Source organism: Ovis canadensis, chromosome 11 (genome assembly GCF_042477335.2).
Source record: "Ovis canadensis isolate MfBH-ARS-UI-01 breed Bighorn chromosome 11, ARS-UI_OviCan_v2, whole genome shotgun sequence".
In the NCBI taxonomy this organism is placed as follows: domain Eukaryota; kingdom Metazoa; phylum Chordata; class Mammalia; order Artiodactyla; family Bovidae; genus Ovis; species Ovis canadensis.
In genome coordinates this window covers 21978645-22000197 of record NC_091255.1, presented here as the reverse complement: position 1 = coordinate 22000197, position 21553 = coordinate 21978645, and the positions used below count along the sequence as shown (strand labels likewise).

General features: G+C 42.0%; 1 protein-coding gene across 5 annotated transcripts in view; it reads left to right on the top strand.

Moving 5' to 3' along the window:
- The window catches only part of ACACA (acetyl-CoA carboxylase alpha), a 244316-nt gene that overhangs the window by 65993 nt on the left and 156770 nt on the right, over positions 1 to 21553 (top strand). For 4 of the 5 annotated variants that reach the window (XM_069602731.1, XM_069602732.1, XM_069602734.1 and 1 more), the window contains 10 exons: positions 4017 to 4226; positions 9560 to 9730; positions 11393 to 11554; positions 11920 to 12083; positions 15689 to 15839; positions 16597 to 16700; positions 17820 to 17901; positions 18544 to 18689; positions 19493 to 19643; positions 21230 to 21364. In XM_069602731.1, coding sequence (XP_069458832.1) covers positions 4017 to 4226; positions 9560 to 9730; positions 11393 to 11554; positions 11920 to 12083; positions 15689 to 15839; positions 16597 to 16700; positions 17820 to 17901; positions 18544 to 18689; positions 19493 to 19643; positions 21230 to 21364 — 1476 coding nt within the window. Of the gene's footprint in view, positions 1 to 4016; positions 4227 to 9559; positions 9731 to 11392; positions 11555 to 11919; positions 12084 to 15688; positions 15840 to 16596; positions 16701 to 17819; positions 17902 to 18543; positions 18690 to 19492; positions 21006 to 21229; positions 21365 to 21553 lie in introns of those variants that run through there. The other variant, XM_069602735.1, reaches the window with a different exon arrangement.

Genomic DNA, 21553 nt, shown 5'->3' with positions numbered 1-21553 from the left:
TACTATGACCACGACTGGTCCCTATGAAATGTCCGGTCCAAGTCCCAAGTTCTTCCGTGCTCTGGTGCTCGCAGCAAGTTTCCAAATGGCCCATTGTTCAGGCCCACGCTGTCCTTTGTCATAGTAATGTTCCATCGTAGTGTCAGTGACCTTCCATATCACACAGTGTTGTTAATATCCTCTGAGCAGTCAGATAACCACATACCATGGGGTCCCCAATCAACAATTGTATGATTAGCCACAAACATTGATTTTCTTGATTTGGTTTGACATTTGTCCCAATGAACAGGAGTATAAGTTTTTATAAGTAAACTCTTTGCATAATGTTCTTTGTTCTTTCCCTCTTTCCCTAAAGTCTCAGTAGTATAAACATGGTTTACAGACAAAGAAAGGGCTGTAAATAATCCAAGCAATGTCTGAAAGTCCTCTTTTGGAGGCAGGATGAAAACCCATTTGTCGGCTGACGTTTATGCACAATTTTGCTTGGCCCATGCACAAGGAAAGGACTTCATAGCCTAAAGAAATGTTAATTAGTTTTCTTTCCTCCCCAGGGTGTGAGGGCCCTTTCATGTACTAGGGAGAAGGTATATGTATAGAGTCATTAGTTGAAACAATTGGTCCCCTCTCTGTCCATTTGACCACCGGCCTCAGTAGGCCCTGCGGTCACTCCGTCCGATCTGCCAAGTGTACCAGGCTCCTGTTCGGGCGCCACTTGTTGAGGTCCTTTAATGGACTGGAACCTGGTGGTCCGGAGTCGACCGATAAGAAAGTAAAGGAGAGAGAAAGAGGCTGATATTCCTTGGTTTATGCAGAAAGCCGATAAAGCCCCTCCACGGGGCTTGCTCTGTTCACGAAGGCCTCAGGCACCCTCTCGATGGGGTGAAGGTGCAGAGCGCCTTCTCGAGAGGGTCTTAGAAGCCCAGGCAGGAAAGTGAACTCAGAGAGCCTCTGCGCTCCAGGGAATCAGCCTGAAAAAGAGAGAGGGAGAGAGAGAGAGAGAGAGGAGAGAGAGAGACACGGGGACCAGAGCTCTGATGGAGCAAAGGTCGCTTCTAAGAATTTTAAAAATGTTGTCCCACAGCAGCCTGACATGCCCAAGGTATAGAGAGATCTGTACAGAAAAGTTATGGATATGTTTTTGGGGAAAGAAGTGAATTTTCAGTATGATTCATGGGAAACTCATAAACTTTTCAAGATACTTATATTGATGAATGTACCAAAGGGACTGCAAGGGACAGAGACAGTTCAAACTTTAAAGAGGCCTCAGAACTTTCGATTTCCTATGAATAGGAAGCAGACTGGGAAGGTAGTTCAGCTGTAAACATTGGTCATTTCTCGTAGTAAGGGAGATTTTTCTGGACCCTGGAGGGCTGCTAAGAACAGAGGGGAGGCATGGATTAGGAAGCCAGTCCCTGGGTTCAGAATTGGACCACAGAGAAAAGCAAAACAAATTCCATGTCTGTGGAGTGAGGAAACCTGACAACATCTACCCATCTGGACTTCAGAATTGGTATGGACCAGTGACTGTTAATGTGCCTCGTATTGCTTCTTTTTTGAACTGGAGTATTTTTTTTAATCCCTGTCTCATAATTAAATGTTGAAAGTGTTGGGGACAGATAATTTGTCTTTTTAGTTCCCAGATCGTTGCAAAAAATAGGAGGAGCTGCACCCAAGAAGTCTCTTTTGCTTGTGGACATGACTTGTGACTCATGGGGAAATGGACCTCAGGCCTGATGCCATGATTGGATGACTTTGGGGGTCTTGGGAGGGGGTGAGTCTGTTTTTGCATGTGGGAGGTATGTGAATTACTGTGGCCAGAGGGCAGACCATAGTAGTTTGTTTGCAGAGATGGCTGCGATAACTCTTCCCATCCTTGTGACTTTGGCTTTTCTCCCATTAAGAGATGGCATCTCTTTTCCCACTCCAAAAGCAGAGACATGACTTTGCCAACAAAGGTCCGTCTAATACAAGCTATGGTTTTTCCAGTAGTCATGTATGGATGTGAGAGTTAGAATATAAAGAAAGCTGAGAGCCAAAGAATTGGTGCTTTTGAACTGTGGTGTTGGAGAAGACTCTTGAGAGTCCTAAAGGAAAGATTCTGTTGGCTGGTGGGTCTGTGGAGCCTCACCTGGAACAGCTCATCTCTATTGCATGGGACCTCTCACCCTCTAGGAGGCTAAACCAGGCCTGCTGAACTGAATCCACCACCCAAAGATTCTGAACTGAATCCTAAAGGAAATCAACCCTGAATATTCACTGGAAGAACTGATGCTGAAGCTGAAACTCCAATACTTTGGCCACCTAATGTGAAGAACTGACTCATTTGAGAAGACCCTAATGCTGGGAAAGTTTGAAGGCAGGAGGAGAAGGGGATGACAGAGGATGAGATGGTTGGATGGCATCACCGACTCAGTGGACATGAGTTTGAGTAAGCTCCAGGAGTTGGTGGTGGACAGGGAAACCTGGCGTGCTGCAGTCCATGGGGTCGCAAAGAGTCGGACACTACTGAGCGACTGAACTGAACTGAACTGAATCTTAGCTGGCCTTGTGGCTTGCTTAGACCATTAGAATGTGGCCAGAGTGGTACTGTGTAAGTTCTGGAGGCTAGTGCTTGTATAACCTTGAAGCTCTGTCTTCACCCACTTCTTAGAGCACTGCATTGAAGAAGGCCTGGTTTAGCCTACTGGAGGGTGAGAGGTCACATGCAATGGAGATGTGTTCCAACTGAGGCTCCATAGACCCACCAGCCAACAGTTGACACAAACCGTCAGGTATTTGAATGAGACCATTCAGCCCCACTCAAGTCACCAGATGATGATATGCACATTGAGTGACTGCAGGCACCACCAGAATTGCCTAGATGAGCACAGCATCACAAGCAAAGAAAATGGTTGGCGTCCTAAGCAAGCCACTGAGTTTTGAGGTGACTTGTTATGTAACAGAACAGAGCATAAGACATTTGGCACATAGAAGACAGTGAAATCATCTAACATTACATACTTTGAGTCTCAGAGGAGAAGAGAGAGCAAATGGAGCAGAAGCGATGTTTGAAGCATCGTTGCATCGTGATTGTCCTCAGTCATCATGTCCAAGTCTTTGTGACCCTTTGGGCTGTACCCACCATGCTCCTCCAGCCATGGGATTCTTCAGGCAAGAATACTGGAGTAGGTTGTTATTTCTTCCTCCAGGGGCTCTTCCTGATCTAGGGGTCAAACCCATGTCTTCTGCATTTCAGATGGTTTCTTTATCTGCTGAGGCATTGGGGAAGAGACAATGGTTAAGAATCTTTCTGAACTAGTGAGCTAATGGCTCAAAATTTCTTGAAAAGATATCAAGCTAAGACTCAAAACCAAGATGAACCCTGCAAGGAGAAGTACAGAGAAAACCGCATCTAAGCTTATCGGAGTAAATCTGCCACCTCACTCCCCGAAAAAAGAGAAAATCCTAAAGCAGATGGAAAAAACAGATTACTTTCAAAGGAGTGACAGTAAGATTGTTAGCTCTCATCTCAGTAGAAACCAGAAAACACTGGGGTATCTTTAAAGTGCCGAAAGAAAATAATTGCTAGTATAGAATTCTGTATCTAATGGCAATATGCTTCAAAACTGAAGATGAACGTTCTTTGACTACAACAATACTGTATATAATGTAATGTGAACCAGGAAAGTTTTACGTCTGGAGCAAATTGTACATTTGGCTGTTTGGAATTAATGGTAATACTTTGCCCTTCTGTGGAATTTGTGTGTGTTTTCATAATATTTTGTTCTTTGCCCTTGTAACATGTGTTTATGTATCCATCAGTTAATATTAGTGATATAATTCAGAATACAGTATCTTAAGAATAGATGAGGGTATGAACTATATATATATATATATTTTTTTTTTTTTTTTTTGTATTTCTAACATGGTCCCTGACACTTCCAGGCATTTATTTGCCTATTGAAGTGGAAACAGCTTATCAAAATAGAAAAGTACTTACCCCTTAAGAATTTGTCCCATTTTCTTGTCTGATACAGGTTCAAGCTGAAGTTCCTGGATCTCCTATCTTTGTCATGAGACTAGCTAAACAGTCTCGTCATCTGGAGGTGCAGATCTTAGCAGATCAGTATGGCAATGCTATCTCTCTGTTCGGTCGTGATTGCTCTGTGCAACGCAGGCATCAGAAGATTATTGAAGAAGCTCCTGCCGCTATTGCTACTCCAGCAGTATTTGAACATATGGAACAGGTATCTATGTGAAAAGCTCTAAGTTTTGTTTTCTTGCACAGAGCTACTACTCATTTAATTCATATGCCCAACTGAGAATAGTGGAGTATCAGGCAATGATTCTGGATAACTGATAAGTTCTACCCTTCAAGAGGGAGAGGACATAGATATATCTATGGCTGATTCATGTTGGTGTATGACAGAAACCGACACAATATTGTAAAGCAATTGTCATCCAATTAAAAGTACATTTTAAAAAGTATTCTTTTTAGAGGAAAAATAAAAATTCTGCTTTTCTCCCTCTAGTAGAGATGCCAGTGAACACTACAAACTCTAAATTACTTAATGCTTTTGACAAAAAATTTCAGTGTACTATTTTGAGAAGGGATAAAGAAATGTTTGGGGATCTTTAATCTTATTGTTTGGTTCTTTAATAAGTGCGTGATAAGCTGGGGGTTAAGCTGGAAGTTCCATTTTCTAGATTGATTATCCCTCAGTCTTCAGATGCATTTCTTCAAGTCCTTTATCTCTTAAAAGGTACTCTAAGTAGCTTTCAAGTTTACATATTCTGTATTATTGTATGAAAAAAAGGATCTCTCAGCAGTTTTATAGGGTCCCTTGGAATTAGCTGTAGTTTAGAAATCTGAACATGGTCTTTTTTGGAACTCAATCTTCATCTTATTGGAGATATGTTTTCCATCTCTTTTTTTTCCCCCTGGATTCCCAAGAAGCTAAATATATGGTTGTCTTTGTTTTTACATTTCACTTCTACGTGTGTGTGTTTGTGTGTGTATTGAGATTTATTCTTTAACTACTGTAGTAAAGTGACCTCCAAAATACAGTGGTTTAGGGAGTTCCCTGGTGCCTTAGTGGTTAGGATCCTGGGCCTTCACTGCTGTGGCCAGGTTCAGTCCCTGGTTGGTGAACAGAGATCCTGCAAGCCATTCAGTGCGGCCAAAGATAAAAAACAAATATAAAACTGCAAAATACACATTTCAGTTCCGTTGCTCAGTCGTGTCCGACTCTTTGCGACCCCATGAACCACAGCACGCCAGGCCTCCCTGTTCGTCACCAACTCCCAGAGTTTACCCAAACTCATGTCCATTGAGTCGGTGATACCATCCAACCATCTCATCCTCTGTTGTCCCCTTCTCCTCCTGCCTTCAATCTTTCCCAGCATCAGGGTCTTTTCAAATGAGTCAGCTCTTCGCATCAGGTGGCCAAAGTATTGGAGGTTCAGCTTCAACCTCAGTCCTTCCAATGAACACCCAAGACTGATCTCCTTTAGGATGGACTGGTTGGATCTCCTTGCAGTCCAAGGACTCTCAAGAGTCTTCTCCAGCACCACAGTTCAAAAGCATCAATTCTTTGGCACTCAGCTTTCTTTATAGTCCAACTCTCAAATCCATACATGACTACTAGAAAAACCATAGCCTGATTAGAAGGATCTTTGTTGACAAAGTAATGTCTCTGCCTTTTAATATGCTGTCTAGGTTGGTCATAACTTTCCTTCCAAAGAGTAAGCGTCTTTTAATTTCATGGCTGCAGTCACCATCTGCAGTGATTTTGGAGCCCATAAAAATAAAGTCTGACACTGTTTCCACTGTTTCCCCATCTATTTCCCATGAAATGATGGGACCGGATGCCATGATCTTAGTCTTGCAAATGTTGAGCCTAAAGCCAAGTTTTTCACTCTCCTCTTTCACTTTCATCAAGAGGCTCTTTGGTTCGTCTTCAGTTTCTGCCATAACGGTGGTGTCATCTGCATATCTTAGGTTATTGATATCTCTCCTGGCATTCTTGATTCCAGCTTGTGCTTCTTCCAGCCCAGCGTTTCTCATGACGTACTCTGCATAGACGTTAAATAAGCAGGGTGACAATATACAGCCTTGATGTACTCCTTTTCCTATTTGGGACCAGTCTATTGTTCCATGTCCAGTTCTAACTGTTGCTTCCTAACCTGGATACAGGTTTCCCAAGAGGCAGGTCAGGTGGTCTAGTATTCCCATCTCTTGAAGAATTTTCCACAGTATATTGTGATCCACACAGTCAAAGGCTTTGGTGTAGTCAATGAAGCAGAAATAGATGTTTTTCTGGAACTCTCTTGCTTTTTCGATGATCCAGTGGATATTGACAATTTGATCTCTGGGGCCTCTGCCTTTTTAAGTAAGTGTAAATTCTGTTTCTCTCTTTCATCATAGTTCAGAGATGAGCGAGTCCCAAGGACCCTAGTTTATTGCTTTGCCATTTGGTGGTTTATTCACTCAATTGTGTCCAACTCTTGCAACTCTGTGGATGGACTGTAGCTTGCCAGGCTCCTCTGTCCAGAGGATTTCCCAGATAAGAATACTGGAGCGGGTTGCAATTTCCTTCTCCTGGATATCTTTCCAACCCAGGAATGAAACCCAGGTCTCCTGCATTGCAGGTGTTTTCTTTACTGACTGAGCCACCAGGGAAGGCCATTTCCTAGAAGAGAACAGCAAACTACAGCTAGCAGGCCAAATCCAGCCTGTCACCTGTTTTGTCAACAAAATTTTATTGTAACACAGCTTGCTAATTTATTTATCTATTATCTATGGCTGTTTTATCTCTGCAGTGACAAAATTGAGTCGTTTTGATAGACACTATATGGCCCACAAAGCTGAACATAATAATTATTTTTTTAATTTAAATTTATTTTAATTAGAGGCTAATTACTTTACAATATTGTATTGGTTTTGCCATTCCTCAACATGAATCCGCCACGGGTGTACACGTGTTCCCCATCCTGAACCCCCCTCCCTCCTCTCTCCCTGTACCATCCCTTTGGGTCATCGCAGTGCACCAGCCCTAAGCATCCTGTATCCTGCATCAAAACTGGACTGGCGATTCGTTTCACATATGATATTATATATGTTTCAATGCCATTCTCCCAAATTATCCCACCCTCTCCCTCTCCCACAGAGTTCAAAAGACTGTGAACATAATAATTATCTGGCTTTTACTGAAAGTTTACCAACCCTTGTCTTAAGGTGTCATCATCTTCATTATTAAAGCTGACCTACAAGAGCTTGTTTACTTTGTAGCGTGTTGGTGAGGGGAAGAGAGGACTTGGAAGACAAGCTTGTATACCTGTGGCTGATTCATGCTGATGTATGGCAAAAACCATCACAGTGTTGTAATTATCCTCCAATTAAAATAAATTAATTAAGTGAGATCCAGAAGTCACACATCTTACTTGTGCTCACTTTTCACTGGACAAAATTCAGTTGCATAATCACACCTGGCTGCATTGGCTGTTAGGAGTTGTAATTATAGTTGAGCAGCCTTATGCTCAGCTGAAATTCAGGAGATTGTATTGCTAAATGGATGACGCAAAGCAAAGTTACTGGAGGGCGTTTCACGCTCTGTATCTCAGTCTGCTCCTCTGGCTACCCATTATCCTTTCACACCCTTTTTCTTACTCTTAGAACTTACTTAGCCTTTCCCCACAGAAGACAGCCCAAGGTCTCATCCAGTTGACTATGTTCAACCCAAAGTCGAGGCTCTCTGGATGGTGTGCAGTCCTCTGTTATATCTGCATGTAGCTTTTTACGGAGCAGTAATCACAAGTTGCCTTGTGACACCTCCTTTCGCCATATACAGTGCGGAGTAGGAACAGGATGACTCCCATTTAGAAAAAAATAGAATGAAAAACAGACAATAATCACAGTCCACAGCAGTTATCACTTTCTTGTAGGCAGGGATTGTGGTAATTTCCTGTCATGCGGTGGAGTAATTCCTCAGTGAGCCCTCTGACTCCCCTTGGTCCTGCTCTCTGAAAGTAAATTCTTTGCCCGTCTTTAAGGCCTTATTCTCTAGGATGTTCTTCCTTATTCACCTCTCTTGTGGTTGAGCTTTGGTGATCATGCCTTCTTTAGAGGAACTTTCCCAGCTCACCTCCTATCAGTGCAGGATTGGGGCCACAAAGATTACTGAGATTATCAGTCATGGGTTTGGAAAGCCAGGTTTTTGTTATGTTTAGCAATATGATTCATTCAAAACTGAGTAAGTTGCTGGATTCTTTGCTTCTAGTCAGCTTCAGGTAAGAGTAATCATACCCAAGGTTTCTCTGGACATAATAATGTTTTCCTCTTTATTTACTACCTTCTGCGTTCAGCCCTTTTTCTCTCCTCCATTCAGTAAGACTACCTCGAGGCCAGCTGAAACTACAGCAGCCGCCCTTGATCTCATCTTTGACAGTGGGTTGTTTCAAGGCAAAATTATCATCTTTGGTTTAGGGGTACAAAGTCTTTTGTTTTTTTCACATTCTGACTTTTTCTAGCCATCTTTCCTAGGGCTTAGTTGATATTTTGTTTGCATTCCAAGTTACTTTAGGAGACAGTTTACCAAATGTATGTGTGTTTGCCTCGCTGTGTGGCTTTGCGGTATCTTAGTTCCCCAACCAGGGATCAAACTCATGCCCTCTGCAGTAGACACGTGGAGTCTTCACCACTGTACCGCCAGGGAAGTCCCTCCAAATGTTTTCTTAGGCCTCACAAGGAGGTCACCAATTTTCCAGTTTGCAGTATCTGTTTCCTTGAGAGCTACTACCCTATTTTTAACTCAGTATCATATACTTCAGTTTTTTTAAATAGCAACATCCTTCCTGAATTTAGTAGTTTCTGTATTGATTAGGGTACAGGTTAAGCTATTGTAGTAACGAAATCTAAAAAATACAACCACACAATAGGTTAGAAATTTATTTTTCCTTTCATTTATAACCTGAAGTGATTAGGACCGTTCTGCTCCACGAGACCATTTTGGGATTCGAGCTCTTTCCGTTTGGTTTTGTCACGCTTAGTATGTTCTCAGCTGCATGATGAAACAGGCTCGTGCTGTTGTGACCACATTCCAGTCCGTAGAAAGGAAAAAGCTGAGAATAGAGGGTAAGCAGTTCCTTTTCAAAACATGAATCAGGGATTACCCTTCACTTACCCATTCTGACGTTGCATTCATTAAAACTTAGTCACTTGCTGTCAGAGTGGAAAATCTAGTCTCTAGCTAGACACTCATGTTTCTAGAAAGAATACTGCAAATACTGGAAATACAGTGGAGACTCTGCCATGGTGCTTTATCTCACCTGCAGAAGGTGGGATTACCTGTGAGCCCAAGTGGAAAATACTGTTTTCACTTAGCTTTGAACTGAGTTTGTCATCCATGTGTAGGAATCTTGTGTAATAATCAAAGAGGGTGAAATTTACTCTCATCTGGCCACGAGCCTTTGGTGGTTCTTATAAACACTGGCTCTTTGAGAGGGAGAAGCTTCAGACGAGCAGTGGGCCGTCCGCTGGATCAGGTGAGGTGCTTAGACGGGCTTCTCTTTCTCCTTTGAGTGTGCGGTGAAGCTTGCCAGGATGGTTGGTTACGTGAGTGCGGGGACTGTGGAATACCTCTACAGCCAGGATGGCAGCTTCTACTTTCTGGAACTGAACCCTCGGCTACAGGTGGAGCACCCCTGTACAGAGATGGTGGCCGATGTCAACCTCCCTGCCGCGCAGCTCCAGGTGAGTCACCCTGCTCTCGGCTCAGAGGGTTGCCTAGAGAAGTTTGGAATGAGGGATGCCCGCCAAACTGGCTCAACCAGCCTGTGTTAAGAGAAAAGTGCCGCCTATCCAAGTCTTGTGTGATGCTCCTCTCTTTGCGCTGGATGGCTTGGGATGTGTGGATGGGTTTCCCTGATATGGAACAGTTCTGGAGTATTACTTTTTAGCCTGACACATCTGATATAAAATGTCATATTTTTGCAAGACCCTTTACAAATAATATGCTATATTCAGCTGTTTCAGTTCTGGGAAACCTTACTTTTTAATTGTCCTCTATTCCTTTTTCCTCCCTGGAGAAGGAAATGGCAACCCATTCCAGTATTCTTGCCTAGAAAATCCCATGGGGCAGAGGAGCCTGGAGGGCTACAGTCCGTTGGGTCATTTTTTGAGCTTCCCTGGTGGCTCAGTGGTAAAGAATCCGCCTGTCAATGCAGGAGATGTGGGTTTGATCTCTGGTTCGGGAATACCCCCTGGAGAAGGAAACGGCAGCCCACTCCAGTATTCTTGCCTGGGAAATCCCATGGGGCAGAGGAGTCTGGTGGGCTACAGTCCATAGTGTCACGAAAGAGTTGGATATGGCCTAGTGACTAAACAGCAGCTTCTTTTTCCTAGTGCTACAAATTGAAGTAATTCCACTTCAGAGTGGTGGCTGAGGTTTTTCCTGGCAGGAATGTGGCAGCACACATTTATTTTTATAATGTTTAAAGTACCACTGTTAATATTATTTTCTCCATTCTGCCCAGGAAACAGATTCTATGGGAAGCAGTAATAGCTAATGATGAAGTTTGATTTGATTTGTAAATACGTATTCTTTATCCACAATGGGAACCCCTTTTGGTCCCCCATGGTCCCTATTAAGGAACCCAGTAAATGAAGATTTATGTATATAAATCTACTCTTTCCATTGATTTGTGGGGATAATTTGGAGGTAATTATGACATGCTGCTGCTGCTGCTGCTAAGTTGCTTCAGTCATGTCCAACTCTGTGTGACCCCATAGACGGCAGCCCACCAGGCTCTCCCATCCCTGGGATTCTCCAGGCAAGAACACTGGAGTGGGTTACCATTTCCTTCTCCAATGCATGAAAGTGAAAAGTGAAAGGGAAGTCGCCCAGTCGTGGCCGACTCTTCGAGACCCCATGGACTGTAGCCCACCCGGCTCCTCTGTCCATGGGATTTTCCAGGCAAGAGTACTGGAGTGGGGTGCCATCGCCTTCTCCAGTTATGACATAGTTAGGACTTTTTAGCTGTCTGGACTTCTTGGAGAGCCACTGACATTGACTCTTCCCTTGGATATTTTCATTCTTATTAAAAATGTCATAGTTTTGAAAGACACTTGACAAATAAGGGTGATGGAGAAATGACGATTAGAGGGAAGCTCATGTCTATTCCATTAGGGATTTGGGGACTTTTTAAGAAGTCGGAAGTAATTAACACCTTCTGCGAGTTTTGTTTCAAGTAATTTAGAGTTGCCTATTCAATGATGTAGAATGTAGACTATAAAAACAAAGTGTTTTAGGTGGTGGCTACTGAAGTGAAAAGTCTTTTCCGTCATCTGATAGCCTCTGCGTTTTAAGGGAAGTAACTGTGAAAGATGAGTGACGTGTGTTTTATTACCTTTCAGATTGCCATGGGGATCCCTCTGTACAGAATCAAGGATATCCGTATGATGTACGGGGTCTCTCCCTGGGGCGATGCTCCCATTGATTTTGAAAATTCGGCTCACGTTCCTTGCCCAAGGGGCCATGTTATTGCTGCTCGTATCACTAGTGAAAATCCAGATGAGGTAACCCGTCACTTAAAAGGTTTACACTTTTTTTTTCCCCCCACTGTGAACTTTAGTATTAAGATGCTATCTGAGGGCATATCTGAAGTATCTTGGGACCTCCCCTGGCGAGGGAAATTAGAGGCTTCATCGGAGCAGACACGTAAGTTATCACTGTTGCACTGGTCATTCAGTTCTATCTCAGTCGCCGTCGAGTCCTCAGTGGGCCTGTAGCACTGGACGTTGGCCCGCAAACCTTAATGACTTTTGTGTGTCATTTCCACTTTCCTGTGTGTAGGTGATTACATAGAACCTGCCCAGTGAGTATATGAATGTTCTCTTTCTTGTAAGTATAATATCATCTCATATTCTTCACTCCCTGACAGGGGTTTAAGCCCAGCTCAGGAACAGTTCAAGAGCTGAATTTTCGCAGCAATAAGAACGTTTGGGGTTATTTCAGTGTTGCTGCTGCAGGAGGGCTTCATGAATTTGCTGATTCTCAGTTTGGTCACTGCTTTTCCTGGGGAGAAAACCGAGAGGAAGCAATTTCGTGAGTATAATCGCATGTGGTTGCATTTCAAGAAATAAACTGTGGTAATCTTCAGTGAATTGTTAGCATGGGAAAGGGAGTCATGTATTGCTCTAGAAGTACTCATACGGATAACCTGCTTGAAGAAATACATCTTCAGTTGTAGTTGCATTCATGTTGTATTAAGTTTATGCAGTGTTCGGCAGGTGTTTTTCTGTCTGTTACTCTGAGCCTTTTCAAGTGATTTTTTGTTTTCATGTGTTTTTGATCAATGTATAAAATTGATTAAAGATGTCATATTTTTCTATAGAAATAGTATTGTTATTTGGAGCAGAAGTAGATTTTTTGACTAAGATCTTGGTATCTTATATCATGGATAAGATCCATTATTTGTCATCAAAATAAAGGTATAGCTATAAATGTCCTGTAGTCATTTAAAATAATAAAGTTAAGCTGCTTATTACATGAAAAGGGCTTAAGGGAACTATCCATGTCACTGTATATGAGGGACCTCAATGTGCTATGAAATATACGCACAACTTACAATGTAACTAGTATATCATAGGTATTAGTTAATATTCTATTAGCATAAACATTTAATATTTAATTTAATATTAAGTTTTACTTGCCTGAAAAGTAGGGCCCTAAGAGGTGATTTTGACAGGTTAGATATTTTAGAATATCTATCCAAAATTGATTTGCCTGTTTTATATTTTTTAACTGTCGATTGACTTTCACCAAGGATTTAATACTATTCCTTTGACTTTTAACCTGTACACCTAGATTATGTAATCAGTAAACACTTATTAATAATGTTTTCAGAAGTTGGGAAATCTCAGGGGTTTTTTTTTCTGTATTTTGTGCTCTACAAAGCAGTGCTCCCAGAAAAACCATCTGCCTTTTGTATCCTGCTTTGCCAAAGTGAAGACTATAAACCTAATGTTATGAATAAACTAGAATATAAACCCAGTGTTATAAAGAAACTAGAGCTTGCAAACTGGTGGTTGTCTGGCTAGTCACAGCCACTGATGTGCTTTGATTGGCTTATAGAGTATTGTTTAAAAAGTGGGAGATTGAAATAAATACATGCATTTCTGCTGTCTCTTGAAAAAAATGGGGTGACAATAACATTGGTTTTATATTCCACTTGGCCAAAGTTAACCGAAGCTTTGTGTGACTGCTTCTTTTAGAGGAAACACGAACTCTCTAGTTCATGCAGTCCCCCGTCCAGCCTGCCTCATTTGTTTACATCCCCAGGGTGGCCACTCTTGATATTTAGGTTTCCAGTCTTGATTGGCAGGCCACCAAGCCTTCCCTCCAGGACACGTCATATGACTTGCTCCAAAAGTCTTGCTCCTTACTTCCCAACCTGCTCTGGACATTCATCTGCAGTGTAAAGCTACCAGGCTAACGCTGAGCATATGAAAATTATGGTCTCTGCAATAAGCTTGCTTTCTCTTTTTAAATATTTCATTTATTTATTTGGCTTCGTCGGGTCTTAGTTGTGGCACTTGGGGTCTTTATTGTGGCGCAGGACTCTCTAGTGTGGCACGCGGGCTCCGGAGCACATGGGCTGAGGTGCCCTGCAGCATGTGGGATCTTAATTCCCCAGCCAGCGATCAAACCCATGGCCCTTGCATTGCAAGGTGGATTCTTACTCACTGAACCAGCCGGGGAATCCTGAAGCTTGCTTCTTGACACCATGCCGGAGTTCATTCTTCAGCTCAGAGTTTGTTTCTTCTTTCTGCATGACATTAGGCTTATATTCTTCAGCTTGGTGTTCACTACTCTTCTCTAGACTAGTCCCAGCCCATGTTTCCCTTATTATTTTCCATGACTGTAATCTAAATACCACGAGAACAGAACTGTGTGTGTCTCGCTGCTGCGGTGTCCCCTGAATGCAGTGAGTGCTCCGTCAGGGTTGGACGAGTGGACTGGCCCCTCATCCTTGTCCTCATCACTGTCTGCTTCAGTTGTAACATTCCCTGTGCACAACGCCTCTTTATTTCCTTTTCCCCTTTGTTTCTGCTGTTCCCTCTCTCCATTCTTTCATTTACTCCTTTCAGCAAATACTTACTGAATATCTTAATGCTTCTTGCAATATAATGAGGACCACCATAGGGTCTGTGCCATCATGGAACTTGATGATCCAGGGTAAGAGAGGCAAGGAAGCCGTTGAACAGAACATAGGAGGTGCTGTCTCTGATAGCGAGATTACATGAAGGTGTTACAGGAGCGTAGAGCTGAGTCAGCTAACTCCATCCAGAATGGGTCTGGGAAGGTTTCCTAAAAGGAAGGGACATCTAGAATCATATCTGAAATGTGTAGAGGAATCAGCCAGACCAAGAGAGGGCATAGAGAGGAGGATGGAGGTAGGAAACGGAGGAATATTCTTGGCTGAGAACTCCTGGACCACCTGGAAGAATATTTCTGTCACAGTCGTAATCTTAGCTTTATTTTTATTCCATTTCAGATCCCATATCCTTTTTTTTCCTTAATTGAGTAGTTGATTTACAGTGTTGTCTTAGTTTCAGGTGTACAGCAAAGTGATTTGGTTTTTTAACATATATTATTTCAGATTATTTTCCATTATAGGTAATTATAAGATATTGACTGTAATTCCCTGTGCTATGCAATAGATCAATATTGCTTATCTATTTTAGGTATAGTAGTTTGTATCTATTAATCTCACGCCCCTAATTTACCCCTCCCCGCTCCCTTTCCCCTTTGGTAACCATAAGTTTGTTTTCTATGTCAGATCTTACATTCTTTGTGAAACCAAAGGGAGGCAGGTTTTCTCCCTGCTTAGAACCCCTTGGTGCTTTGCTTTTATTTCTCTACTGGTATTTATGATATTCTGCCATAAATGTTTAAAGGGATTACTATCTCCACATTTTCTCTCCCTTAAGAGCTTAGTATGTGTCTTGAATCTGTGAGATGCATAATAAATGTCAAAGTTATACTGGGAAAAAGCTCACAGTATTGAAATCTTGTTAAAATGTGGTTAACACTTAATTGGGAAGTAAGCAAAGTAATGAGCAACTCATTCTATAGTTGGCTAAAACACATTTTTTTAAAAAGAAACACTCTCACATGTAGTGTCAGGCTGATCCCCAACTTTCTCTAACCCTAACCCTAACCTAACTTCATTGTTTGGAAACATTCAAGTTAAGGTCTTAGTATTTGTAAAAATTCATTGGACAGTATACTTAAAATAAGTATATTTTATTATATGTAAATTTTACTTAGATAAAATAAAAAGGGTTTAAGAAGGGAAGAATTATGCCCTAATGCTAGTTAACCAGCAATCAATGAATGGAATGATGGAAACAGTGAAAACGAAGAGTGGTTTGCACATGATTTGTTCTCTGTTAATGTGTAACGAAGTGTCTATGATCTGCGATGCTCAGCTGGTCGGATTAGTCAGACTCACAAGTTTGCTGAGTTCTTGAAAATTCTGTCTGGAACGAGCACATGTGTATCTTGCACCCTTATTTGTTCTTGGCACTGTCTGTTTCTTTCCCCTTCCTCCTAAGACTCCAAAGGGATGAAATAGTTCTTGAAAACAGTTGGAAAACAGTAGGACACTTGTCGCTGAAAGAGACCTGCTTCTGTCCTTCTCCTAGAAACATGGTGGTGGCTTTGAAGGAGCTGTCCATCCGGGGCGACTTCCGGACCACAGTCGAGTACCTGATCAAACTGCTGGAGACGGAAAGCTTCCAGTTGAATAGGATTGACACGGGCTGGCTGGACAGACTGATAGCAGAAAAAGTACAGGTGGGCATTTCTCCGCTTACAGCTTCTGGGATTGGGTTTTAATAGGCTTGTGATGAGATCAGTCCATGCCATTAGATAAAATTTATTTAATTCTAATACAAATGGTTCTAGGTCTGTGTGTAAAAGTCTAGGAGTCAGTGTGAGTTTAGCACTGTAAGTAAGCGTTCTTGTGCCTTGTTACACGGTCATTGTATAGGTTATTTTATAGTATTACTTCCAAGGATATAGTTGAAGAGAGGCGTGCAGAGATTGAAATACTTTCTTTCTTCACTTAATATTAAATGTGGTTGAGTTCTAGCTGTCTACCAAGTACTGATGAGAGGGCTTCATTTTAATCAACAGAAGTTACCCTTTGTTCCTGAACTGCTGGGCTCATATAAATTACTCAAAATTTCATATAGAATTGTTGGATTCATGCATATTACCTGGAGGTAGTTTACACACCATTTTTCTTTGAGATTATCAGTAGCCAAATCTTTGTACTTTTTTTGGAATTTATTTGTGACAGAAGCTTGTTTTTGAGCTACTCTCCGATTGGCTCAGTGAAAACCTTAGGAGGGTGAGGGGAAAGGTGTTTTTCATCTCTATTCAAATTCTAAAAATGTGTTTTTGTCTCAAAAACCAGTTGGATAACGAGGATGGAGATTCTCAGTGGTCGCTGATTCTTCAAGCACATTTGAGCCTGATTTAAATTGAGGGGCCATGGTGCCAAGTGACTGACTCCACTTTTGATTTGCCCTCTTTTCGTCCCTTTCAGGCGGAGCGACCTGACACCATGCTGGGAGTTGTCTGTGGGGCTCTCCACGTGGCAGACGTGAGCCTGCGGAATAGCATCTCCAACTTCCTTCACTCCTTAGAGAGGTAGGCTTGGCATTCCGTGTTCCGTGCGGGCCAACCCGCGGTCCTGAGGACGGGACTGACGCTCAGAGACCCTTTCATTCTTCTCTCTGTCACTAGCAGCTTCTGAGTGCCGCTTGCTCACTGACCATGGGGGCAAGGAGGAGAAGGGATGCAGGAGCTGATGACAGATGGTTTGGGAGCTCTAAGTGTAGATTCTAGAAATTGGTTTATCCCATGGTTAGAATTGGTTGCTTTGTAAAAACTGGAATCTTTCTGTACGGTACAAGCATCCAATCTCTCCCAGCCCTGGTGATAAAAATCTGGTGTTTCTCTCTAGTAAGGCACCCTGAATACTTCATATATTACCTGCAGCACCTTGTACGAATTAATAATCGATGCTGATATTCATGGTGACCTCACGAGTCTTTGAAGTATAGGATCAGACTCTGTGTGGCTAAACTTGTTTCCAGCACTGATTCTGGAAACTAAGCTCTGCCTCCGAGTCCCTAGAGGAATTGTCCACAAGGCTAATCGTTTAAAGCACTTTATCACAGGCATTTTAATTCCACTGAGATTTCATTTATTCAAGTCTTACCACGAAGATCTCTCACTATGTTGCACTGACGCTCAGTGTGAACAGGTAATATATTCACATGGTTCAAAAGTCAATAGGCGCTAAAAGATATATAGCAATGAGTCTCCTCCTTACCTCTGTTTCCTGGCCACCTAGTTTTCTTCCCTATGTTTCTGTTTTTATTTTCTGTTATCTTTCAGATATATGGTAGATACATATAAGCATATATACGTAATATTTGTTCCTTCCTACCTCCATTTTTTTTCAAATCAGAAGTGATAGCATAGTTTGAAACTATCCTGTATAATTTCAATTGCTGTTTTAATTTAACAGTGTGTTTTAGAGAGAGTTTCATATTAGTGCATAAAAGACTTCACCTTTTTAATGGCTACATAATATTCATTTATGTGGCTTTTTAAAAACTTATGTCTCTGTCCCTTACCGATGGTCCTTTGGGTTGTTTTCAGTCTTGGTATTCCAGGAAATGCTATAGCCAATCACCTTAGAGAGTCCCTTGTAACCTGTTAGAACTTTCTAGAAGTAGTTCTCATGTTGCTGTTTTTCAGGGGTCAAGTCCTCTCTGCTCATACACTTCTGAACACAGTAGATGTTGAACTTATCTATGAGGGAGAGAAGTATGTACTGAAGGTATGCTGAACCTCATACGGTCTGTGCCATCTTTTTTGCCTCTGTCTTTGTCAGCGTGCTTCCTTTAGGTCAGGTGGTGGAGGGAAATTGTGGTTTATTGCAGGGCTGGGCCCTAGTAAAATTACAGTCATTATTAGTGTCAGTAGCCTGTGTCAAAGCAGTATTTGATGAGTCTCTGAAAATATTTTTGCTGTTGTTCAACTTCACATGTGCAACCAAGAGATGAAAGAGACAGAGAACCATCAGAGCAGGTCCTCCTGTTCGCTTGCAGCAGGGCTGAACCGTGCCCAAGCACTTGTGCTCAGACACCAGTGCCACGAATTTCTGTCCTCTCCAACAGAGCTTCCTTTAGCTATTTTTATTTATTTATTTTATTTGGCTGCATTGGGTTTTAGTTGGAGCTTGCAGGATCTTTAATTGAGTCATGGAAACTCTTAGTTGTGGCATATGGGATCTAATTCCCTGATCAGGGATTGAGCCTGGGCCTCTCTCATTGGGAGCTTGGAGTCTCAGCCACTGGACTACCAGGGAAGTCCCATCTGATGGAGCTTGCTCACCTCTCTGAGATACTGAAATTTTGTCTGGCACTCTCACTGGAAAGAACACACTGATTTGTCTCTTTGGTTTCTCATTTCTTAACAGGTGACTCGACAGTCCCCAAACTCCTACGTGGTGATCATGAACGGCTCGTGTGTGGAAGTTGACGTGCATCGACTAAGCGACGGTGGACTGCTCTTGTCCTATGACGGCAGCAGTTACACCACATACATGAAGGAGGAGGTGGATAGGTGAGTGGCTCTTTGGGCTCTGTTTGCTGGTCATTGTACCAACCTTTTTTCTCAGTAGGTGTGTTTAACTCTTGGGGTTTTCAAGGTCTTTTTGGGAAGTCTATTCTAATTTTTTTTTTTTAATAGTACATGTACCTAATAAAAATTTTAAGACTATCAGAAGTCTTTAAAATTAAAAACAATGTATCTCTACCACTCTAGTGTGGACAGACAATGAAAAATAAATTCCCCTTTTTATAGGCTACTCCTGTTAACAGTTTCTTATATGTCTTTACTGAAATTTTATATGCACATATAAGTTATATATATGTACATACTATGTTTTTCTTTTAAACATATTCACAAATAAAAGTAACCCCTAGTTCTGCACCTTATTTTTTCCTTTAACATATTGTACACTATTCAGCACTAAACATTGTGTTGTTGTGATAATTAAATGAATTAATACATGGAAAGTGTGTAGACCATTGCTTGGAACTTAGTAAGAGTTTGAAACATCTTAGCTATTACATCATCAGCACCTTCATGTTTTTTTTTTCTTCCTGCTCAATGGAGATTCCTGTTCTTTTTAATGGTCAGATACTCTTCCATTATATGGATGTACCATAATTAATATGACCATTATTGAAGGGAATTTTGGTTATTTGGCATTGTAAACAAAGATGCAGTAAATGTCCTGTGTGTCTGTGTGTGTGTCTGTACAATGAAGTTTTCAGGTTTTCTTAAGATTGACGTTATTTTTGCCTTTATTGTTTACAACTTAAGATGCTTTATTAACTTAGGTATTCCCACTTATCTCCTAGATATCGCATCACAATTGGCAATAAAACTTGCGTGTTTGAGAAGGAAAATGACCCTTCAGTGCTGCGCTCACCCTCTGCTGGGAAGTTAATCCAGTACATTGTGGAGGATGGAGGCCATGTGTTTGCTGGCCAGTGCTATGCTGAGATCGAGGTCACGGTGGTCACTGGGCTTCCGGGTCATGGGAGGGAAGGTGGGGAAAGAGTTGGCTGGGATGGACTAGGACTCAGGAGTAACAGCAAGGAAGTAGAAAATAGAAGGGAAAGAGTATCTGTTTAATTGGGGTTAGGAACCTTAGCATTTTATTCATTAAAAAAAAAAATATTTGCTTGGCCGTGCCATATGGCATGTGACATCTTAGTTCCCCAACCAGAGATTGAACCTGCACCCCTTGCATTGGAAACACGCAGTCTTAACCACTGGACTGCCAGGGACTTAAGGACTCCCTGAACCTTAAGGACTGAATCTTAAGGACTCCCTGAGTCTTAAGACTCCTGAATCTTAAGGACTCCCTGAACTTTAAGGACTGAATCTTAAGGACTCCTTGAACCTTAAGATTTTAAAAACATTAAAAGCTCATACTTTTCCTTGGATAGATGAGGAGCCTCTAGTTCTAAAGAATAGATACTAGGCAGCAGCACTTATTGAGTGTTAGGTATTATGCCGAGTACTGGTTATACAGAAAAAGTATGATAGGTGGAATGGGGCCTTGAAACAGACTTGTCATGAAATATGAATTTTGAGAAGGCTGAGCACAAAGTGCAGAGGGCCACCTGCTCCAAGTCAATATGGGGCTGGATGGGCAGCACGCGAATTCCTGAAAAAGGGGACTTTGATCTTGGCATTGAAAGATAGACAGTGATAGACCAGATGGGGAAGGCCAGGCAATGCTGTTTAAAGGTGAAGGCATAGCATGCACAGAGGCACAGAAGCACGAGCGTGTGGTGTAGAGAGGGAACTGCAAGTCCATACTGACATCGTTTGAGAGCAGACTGAGGTTTCACTGGAAATGGCAAGCAGAGATGCCAAATGAGTTGTCAGGATTTGAGATCACGAAGGACCTTATAAAACATACTCAAGGCTGGTGGTGTCACTGAAGGATATGACACAGAAAAGTGATGGAATAAGATTTAGGCTCTAGAATGATTGCTTCTAGTGGCCTTATTGGAGGTGCATAGCATGTAAAGATGTCTATGGGGAGGTTGGTTTTTCTTCTTAATATTTTTTAAAAATTTATTTGACTGCACCAGGTCTTGGTTGCAACAAGCACACTCTTAGCTGTGGCATGTGGGATCTGTTTCCGTGGCTAGGCCCAAACCTGGGCCCCCTGTATGGGAAGCGCAGAGTCCTAGCCCCTGGACCACCAGGGAAGTCCCTGCTGGGAGATTTCTGAACTGCTCTAGACCAGAAATGATAAGGGGTCAAACCAAAGAGTTGGCAAGACAGGAAGATTTTTGAGAGAGGTTTAGAAGATATAGTCAACCTGGCTTGTGAATGGTAGATAAGGGAGAAAAAGGAGTGAGAATGATCCTTAGGTTTTGGTCTGGATATCATAGATAGACAGTGTAAGTACCTGGATCCACAGGTATGAGGAAGATAAATTGTTCATCATTTCTTGGTATAAGACAAGTCAAAACCAACCATGGCAAAAGTGGATTTAAACATTAGAAACGGGAACTATCAGTAGTTGTCATTAATCCCTAAAGCTAGGTCCTGAGAGATTTTAGTTTTCCTTGTAGGTGATGAAGATGGTAATGACCTTAACAGCCGCAGAGTCTGGCTGTATCCATTACGTCAAGCGGCCTGGAGCAGCTCTTGACCCGGGCTGTGTACTAGCCAAAATGCAACTGGACAACCCCAGCAAGGTCCAGCAGGCAAGTAGGCGGATAGACACTCTTAATATTGCTCTCCAAGAGCTGGGTACACGGTAGGGTTAGTCTGGAGAGGCAAGTGATCTCAGTCCTTGGTTTTCCAGTTTTTCCTTCAACTTTCTGCCCTTCATTTTATGCCTTATGCCTTTGTATTTGTGCCTTTGGTATCATGCATCTAGAATGTGTAAGAGT